Source organism: Temnothorax curvispinosus, unplaced genomic scaffold, assembly GCF_003070985.1.
Source record: "Temnothorax curvispinosus isolate PA1 unplaced genomic scaffold, ASM307098v1 QBEX01017760.1, whole genome shotgun sequence".
Taxonomy (NCBI): domain Eukaryota; kingdom Metazoa; phylum Arthropoda; class Insecta; order Hymenoptera; family Formicidae; genus Temnothorax; species Temnothorax curvispinosus.
The window spans coordinates 1-7,809 of NW_020227540.1; the positions used below are offsets into that span (position 1 = coordinate 1).

Below are 7,809 nucleotides of genomic sequence, written 5' to 3' on the forward strand. Positions count from 1 at the left end.
TGTAATGAAAATCGAGAAAAAATATACTTTATATGCTATGAAACGAATCAATATGAAATGTAAGTGGTGCAATATAATGATTATAAGAGCTTGCGAATTTTTATTAGTACGGAAACTGACCACTGCTCATAAAAATTGTTTCACTTTATTATACCAGTAATACCGGAAGAAAATGCGAGCACCAGTAATGACTTCTTTGCCGATGTTTCGGAGGGATGGAGTTGGGTCAACATGCGTACTGAAATTGTACAATGTACGCTGTTTACATACGCAATCATGAAGGTCGAAAACGGCGAGCATTGTCCAGTAGCACAAAAAAGTGTTACACTTGACATCGACGGAATATTAAAATATTTTGTTTATGGTCGTCACGTTTATCCACAAGATAAGAATCTCGAACGTGTTCTAAAGAAAAAAGAAATGCTTAAGGACATACTAGAAAAATTCAAAGGAATGAACGTCTGCAGTGGCCTAGGTGACATTAGTATCTATTTTATAGTAGTCAATGGGGCATATCAAGATAACATCGACAAGTGGAGAAGTAAAGGCTGTTCTCTACTCTCGAAGAAGAAAAGATGCGATTCCTGCATGAAGTAGAGGAAATGCATATTGCAACAAGAGGCACGGCTGAAGATTCGTCTGACGATGAATCGGATTCGTAACATTTCAAACCCCATTGATCGACGTAAATTATTAGCGATGCGGATGAAAATTAGACGTGAAAGGCGTCAGAAACTTCGAGCTAAGGATCACGTAAAAGATCTCATTACGTGTATGAAAGCACAAGAAGCACAAATGGCAAGCATGCAAGATACGGCTGTGGATAAAAAATTAGCTGAGTTAGACAGCATCTCAAAGTCTCAAAAACTAGTAGTTCAGGAAATCATCGCCGCGGCAAGGAAAAAGGACGCCAAAGGTCGACGTTACTCCGATGACTGGATTATGTTGTGCATGCTTTTGAACATCCGATCGCCAAGAGATTACGAATTTTTGCGCAAAAACAATATTCTGCCACTTCCGTGCACAAGGACAATACGCAGTTATTTTTCCTTAATTAACGCGAAGTGTGGCTTCGATGAAGAATTTGCGAAACTCCTCGAGAAACATGTTGCATCGAAAACTCAATTGCAGCGTCACGGGGTTTTACTGCTCGATGAAATAAACTTCAGGAAGTCTGTGGCAGTTTGTTCCAGAAATTTAACTTACCTGGGCTTAACCGACTTTGGTGATGATGGGCAACAATCCACAGACATAAACGAGCAGGCAACACACAATCTTGTCCTCATGTTCCAGCCACTTGCTGATGTATATACACAGCCAATTGCAGTGTTTGTTTCTAAAAATCCCGTAAAAGGAGAAGAACTCGCGAAAATTGTCGTTAAAGCTATTCCCTATTTGGAACAATGCGGAGCGATAATCCACGGAGTTATTGCCGACAGTGCTGCAACAAACGCGAAAATGTGGTCGCTTTTGGGTGTCAGAGGGACGATAGAAAATACCAAAACGTGGTTCACTCACCCTTTGGACGACAATCGGAAAGTATTCGTCTTTTCCGATATCTGCTACGTCATCAAGAACATCCGAAACCGGTTGTACAACAAGAGAAAATTGCGGGTAAGTTGTAAGATGATAATCTGTAGTTTTATGCTTACTAGCGACAATAATGAGAAAGATATTAAAGGGCATCTGCATATATACCATTCCTACAAAATAAAATAACAAGTTGAGGAAATAATTACAATAAAAAAATATATAATTACAATAAAAAAATTGAAAGGTAACGTGTCAAAAAAACAAAAATTTAATTGATATATACTTTTCTTAAAATTTTAAAGAATCTGGGCTGCAATCACGTAACTTTTCTTGTAAGATAGAAACGTAAAAAGTGAAAGGTTTCATGTAACTATCTTTTTCTATTAGTGTCGAATAGAAAAAAATAATCACATGAAATTTTTCACTTTTTACGTTTCCACTCTAAGGATAAAGTTACATAATAGCTACCCTGACAATTAAAAAAATTATATAGAAATACATACATACCTTAGTTGGAATCCTGGAGACACCTGAAAAAAAGTGTAATTAAAAATGAATACATATCTTTCTTTAAATCCCGGAGATCCTAAAAAATATGTGTTGCATGAAAATAAATATATACCTACCTTCTTAGGAAACCCATAATACCTGAAAAAAAAAGATAAAAACTTAAAAAAATATTCGACATACATATCTACCACTATATTCTGGAAAAGCGGAAAGAAAATATCAAAGGCTTTATCATTGTTGATAATTTCGTTCCACTAAGAATAGAATTTTCACTTATCCGTGCTTATCTTACTTCACTTATGTTATTAAAAAATAAGAAAAAAATATTAACGCCACGAAAGCCGGATTTTGGGGCTCTGTAATTTTATTTATGAACCTGAAAGACTTAAAAGAATTGAAAGGTGATGCCCACCATTATTCATAATGTAAGTTACATACAATACGTAGGTCAATAAATAGTTGGCATTATTCTCTAGGTAAAATCTACAGATGACTACGTTTGTTGGAAGTATTTCCAAACGTTGTTTAATCTGGATAAGAATCATCCAGGAGATGCACGAGTATGTCCAAAAATAACGAATAGACATATTGTGCTGGACAACACATCGAAAATGCGAGTCAGACTGGCTACTCAGGTACATTTGTGTGTAACAAAAAATATGGTACTTATTCAGGCCGTTTTAAATTTTATGAATTAGTCAAAAACTTTTTATTATGTTACAGATATTCAGCAACTCCATAGCTGATGGGCTCGCGTTTTATTTGTTACGCGGGTGCGAAGAACTCAGCGGGTGTGAAGAAACAATTTCCTTTTGTAAACGCATGAACGGCATGTTTGACGCAATGAATCGCAAATTGCCAAATCAAGGGCTCACGCCGCATTGTAATGACTTTAAGGTACAAAAATAACTTAGGTCGCATAATTAAGAATAAAATAGCGATAATACTACATACAATTTTTTAATTATTACGTAATTCTTAGGTTCTAGAAGATACATTGCGGTGGTTGAATGAATGGGAATTGGCAGTGTCGGAAAAAGATATCACAGCAGAAGAATTTTTTACTGTCGAAACTTCACGAGGATTAAAAATATCTCTTCGATCGACAATGGACCTTTGCGCTTATCTGATTGACAAATTCGATTTCAAGTACCTGCTGACTGGAAAAGTTAATCAGGATAACTTAGAGGTAATGTATATTTTTCTTATTTAATGATATGTTTATTGTATTACCAATAAATTTTACATGTACTTACCTGTTCTACAATGAACAACTACTTGCCTCTTTTAGAAATTCTTTGGCACTATACGCCAATGCGCGGGATGCAACGATCATCCAAATTGCCCAACATTTTTACAATTGTATAAATTGCTATCGGTGTATAGCGTGATTAAGCTTCCAAAATATGGTAATTGCACGGTTTCGTCTGATACGAGACCGGCGACGTTGATCTCTATTAGTGAAATCAAAGCAATTTACGGCAACAAACGTGAGGGCAAAAATGCGGAATATGTGCGAAAAATAAAGGAAAAACTCGACCTTGTATTGCAACATGACGATTGGGAGGCGGAAGATGTCATTAATCCTCATTCTGAACATGATTATGCCCTTTCCCTTATCCTCGATTGTATTATCTACTTCGTAACAAGTAAGTTTTGTAAGCGAAACGTAAGCACTTTATTCATTAGTCAACTATATGACAGTCATTTATCGCTACGCAATATTACGTGCTTTGACCCTAACTCAATAATATCATCGTTTCTTACCTTGCAATATTTTCTTGATTGCAGCCAAACACTGTCCATTTCAACTTCGGAATACCTGTAAAAAATAAAATAAAATGGCAAAAATTGAAGGATTGATTTATATTTTCTCTCGTATCTAAGTATACTTAATTTTAAAAACAAAAATACCTGCAAGAATTTTAAAAATAAAATAAAAAAAGATAAAATGAAAGAGTTGATTTTTATTCGTTATACTTACCTTGAATTGACAACCTGGAATACCCACAAAAATAAAAGAAAAAGGATAAAAATAAACATATAAAAAGATATTTTTATTTGTTCTTAATTTTCAGAATAAAAACTCGTATTTATTTTATACACATATTTTATTAATTTATAGTCTTAAATTATTTAAAGCATTATTATTTATCACATTGCTTTGTGAAAGGATTAAAAAAAAACTTAAGGACACGGAGATTCGAACCCATAATGTCGAGACTACGAAGTTGACACAAAACCACTCCGCCAAATTTCACATGACGGATGTCCCTCCCGACCTCCGGCGTCCTTCGCCACAACGTGAACATCGATCACAACGACTCTAGTGGTTATTAGAGAACTTAAAAGGAGAAGACTAATAGCGTTTTTCATTGGCAGAACATGTGCGCACTCAGTGCACATTAAAGCCGTTGTACACTGATTTAATCTCTAATATTTAAAGTAAAATGCAAATATTTCGACTGATAAAATACCCAGTACATATTTTACCAAATAGTGCAATAAAGAATATTGAGGATTTCATGATTTAACCCGTTTATATTAAACATACACTTTACGTTGGTTTGTGTACGACGGCTTTAATGTGCACTGAATGCGCACCAGCTCAGCCAATGAAAAACGCTATAAGTAGAAGCACGAAAATAAGCTATTTTTGAACAATTTTTTTAAAGGTAATAAAATAATCGCATCAATTTCAACTTTTGGCATACTTTAATTATAAGTCAAACACTGAAAAAAAATTTTTTTACAAAAGAAAATGGCGGCGTTACAGACTTCACAATTTGGCGTCTTTTGCGCAAGGTGGAAAAAGGCTGCCATCGTCACGTTTTTGTAGCGGTCTGAAACAAAAAACCAAAAAATTTTTCAATTACTTATGAGTTTAGGCAAAGGATATACTTATAAGATTATAAAAAAGTGCAAAATTAAAAATTTGGTAAGCAGTTTGATCAAAAAATTAAATTTTGCAAAGGACCCCGCACACACACACAAATCGGTAGAACGGCTTTTTCACGTGGTTTTGTGCGGGGTCCTTTAATTTTTTGATTAAAATGCTTACCAAATTTTGCAAATTTAATTTTTATAGGAAAAATAAGGAAACCTAAATTAATTGATTAAATAAATGAATTAAAACATAAAAATTATTTAATGTTTCAGCGACAATTGTCGACGACGTGCGTCAATTATGGATAATTTAACACAAACATATTACGACTGGTACTGCAATTATATAAATTGTGTGAATAATCATAGAAGAAAATTACAGAAAGCAATAACGCTTGTAATGCCTGTAATAATTAAACATTTACAAGAAAAAAAACAAAAACCATATAAAAAGAAACGATATTGGGAGTCTCCAATAGTAAAGAGTCGTCGCGTACATGGTAATTATGCTTCGTTGTTTCCTTTGCTGCTCACGAATAGAGAATTGTTTACTAGTTACTTCAGAATGTCAGCAGCACATTTTGAAGTATTGGTTCAGTTAGTTGGGCCTAGCACTGAAAGAACACGTGAAACCATAGCACGCCGACCTATATCTGTTGGCGAGCGATTGGCTTTGACACTAAGGTACAGCAAATAATTGTAAGATTTTAATTATAATTTAATGTACATGTCAGTTTGCGATGTATTTGTTTTCTTTTCAGATATGTTGTTTCTGGAGACAGTATGGTTTCATTGTTTTCCCAATTTCGAATGGGAAAATCTACTGTTTTTAATATAATTTTCGAAACATGTACAGCATTATGGAATAAATTACGAGCATCTGTTTTAGAATTGCCAACAACTGAAGATTGGAAAGGAATTGGAAGAGGATTTGAATCTCAGTGGAATTTTCCTAATTGTATTGGTGCAATCGATGGAAAACACATTCCCATACAAGTAAAAGTTTCGTGACTTAAAAAAAGAAACAAAAAAAATATCTTGTTCTATTTTCTTTTGTAGGCTTCCGCGGGTGCTGGTTCTGAATATTATAATTACAAAGGATTTCATAGTAAAGTGTTATTGGCTATATGTGATTATCGTTACGCATTTACGATGTTGGATATTGAAGCTACTGGGCGCCAGAGCGACGGTGGTATTTTCTCACGATCGAAAATGAGAAAATATTTTGAAGAAGACAGAATGGGAGTGCCAAATCCGGTATCTGTATTGGACAGCGATAATGTTTTTCACTTTGTTGCAGTTGGAGATCAAGCATTTTCCTTGACAACATATTTAATGACACCTTATCCTGAAAATAACAAATTGTCACTTGATCAAAGAATTTTCAACTACCGTTTATCGAGAGCTCGAAGAATTATTGAAAATACATTTGGAATTTTTACTGCAAAATGAAGAATACTTCGAAGAACAATAGGCGCAAATATAGAAACAATTGAAGCTATTGTAAAAGCAACGATATGTCTCCATAATTATTTAATAAAAAAGGAAGAGTCGACATATTTTTGCAAGTCAATGGTAGATAGAGAAACAAGAAATGGAGATGTAATTCCAAGTATTTGAAATGATACATCTGAAAATAATTTATTTCAAAATTTAAATCAACCAAATCAAGCAGTATTAAGTCGAGAAGCTTTACAAGTACAAAAAAAATTCACAAAGTTTTTCCAATGAAAAAGTAGTACCTTGGCAATTTCGCCAAATTTATCGTTAATAATACAATTGACTAAATTAAAGAAAATAAATTTTTTCACACACATTTTTTTATTTTTAAAGAAACAATTTTTATTTGTTAGAAATTTGTAATAACATTTTGTTGAAAATAAAATAAAATAAATAAACATGTATTGAAATATAATAAACTGCGTACACTGCGTGTCAATGATTCTTTTCCTGAGGTAATAGGGGAACATATAGAAATTCTAGTAATAGACTAATAGAAATAACCATAATAGCGTCTCTAGATTTATGTGTCTCCCCCTTACCTCGGAAAAGGAATCATTGACGCGCAGACCGCGCAGTATACATAATTCTTTTTAATATTTTTGTGCGATTATTTTTTGCTTTATGTACAGTTTTGTGGATACTGAAGAGCACATTGTCGAGATCAGCATCGGGTATACTCAGCATCAAGGACTCCATTAATTGTAGAAAATCTCGAATTGTTTTTCTTTCAAAGTCAATTTTGACTGCGGAGTGTTTTGTGGTAAAGGAGCGAGGAATGGAGGTGGAATTATTGATGGTGCCTTTGCCAATTCGTTTAGAGCTGACGCTATTTTTTCGATGCTGTTATCGTTTTTGTTGGTTCTTCCTCTTCTAATTTTTTCATTACTTCTATTAGACGGAGAGCTGGCTACATAAAAATGCAAGGTATAAGGTACATGAAATATTTATAGCTAGAGAAGTTTCATTAGCACTCCCCCCTTATGAAAATGTGCCCTTGAGTGCTCAATGGCGGTCAGTGGGAATGTATAGTTGCCCTACAGTTGCAATGCGAATTATATGGAAAAGTTAATGAAAAATATTGAGTGGCAATAAAATGAATGGAAACGCAATGGCAAGATTCGAATGACAACTTTTTCCATACAGGCGTAATGGAAACTGCTAATGGCTTATGAAGGTTAAAACTTGTGTATGGAACTTGCAATGCGAATTATATGGAAAAGTTAATGGAAAATATTGAGTGGCAATAAGATGAATGGAAACACAATGGCAAGATTCGAATAACAACCTTTTCCATACAGGCGTAATGGAAACTGCCAATAACTCATGAAGGATTTTGTATAGAATTTTTCTACCTTCAGCCAATGTTGTTCAGTGTGA

At 34.1% G+C, this 7,809-nt stretch overlaps 2 protein-coding genes across 2 annotated transcripts; both read left to right on the forward strand.

The window, feature by feature from the left end:
- The first annotated feature begins 3,069 nt into the window (after positions 1–3,069).
- On the forward strand, positions 3,070–3,921 carry LOC112467689. The gene is made up of 3 exons (XM_025036407.1): positions 3,070–3,232; positions 3,335–3,692; positions 3,835–3,921. The coding sequence occupies exons 1-3, from the start codon at positions 3,152–3,154 to the stop codon at positions 3,876–3,878; spliced, it is 483 nt and encodes a 160-aa protein (XP_024892175.1). The 5' UTR covers positions 3,070–3,151; the 3' UTR covers positions 3,879–3,921.
- A 1,573-nt stretch (positions 3,922–5,494) lies between these two features.
- LOC112467688 (protein ANTAGONIST OF LIKE HETEROCHROMATIN PROTEIN 1-like) lies at positions 5,495–6,253 on the forward strand. The gene is made up of 4 exons (XM_025036405.1): positions 5,495–5,613; positions 5,691–5,925; positions 5,989–6,186; positions 6,230–6,253. The coding sequence occupies exons 1-4, from the start codon at positions 5,495–5,497 to the stop codon at positions 6,251–6,253; spliced, it is 576 nt and encodes a 191-aa protein (XP_024892173.1).
- The last annotated feature ends 1,556 nt before the right edge of the window (positions 6,254–7,809 follow it).

What these genes read in the sequence shown, in the direction of transcription:
- LOC112467689 (XM_025036407.1), top strand. Translation starts at nt 3,152, where the DNA reads ATGGACCTTTGCGCTTATCTGATTGACAAATTCGATTTCAAGTACCTG. An exon ending in TTAATCAGGATAACTTAGAG is followed by an intron (nt 3,233 to 3,334) that starts GTAATGTATATT and finishes TGCCTCTTTTAG; the next exon opens with AAATTCTTTGGCACTATACG. An exon ending in TATTATCTACTTCGTAACAA is followed by an intron (nt 3,693 to 3,834) that starts GTAAGTTTTGTA and finishes TCTTGATTGCAG; the next exon opens with CCAAACACTGTCCATTTCAA.
- LOC112467688 (XM_025036405.1), top strand. Translation starts at nt 5,495, where the DNA reads ATGTCAGCAGCACATTTTGAAGTATTGGTTCAGTTAGTTGGGCCTAGC. An exon ending in CGATTGGCTTTGACACTAAG is followed by an intron (nt 5,614 to 5,690) that starts GTACAGCAAATA and finishes TTTTCTTTTCAG; the next exon opens with ATATGTTGTTTCTGGAGACA. An exon ending in GAATGGGAGTGCCAAATCCG is followed by an intron (nt 6,187 to 6,229) that starts GTATCTGTATTG and finishes ACTTTGTTGCAG; the next exon opens with TTGGAGATCAAGCATTTTCC.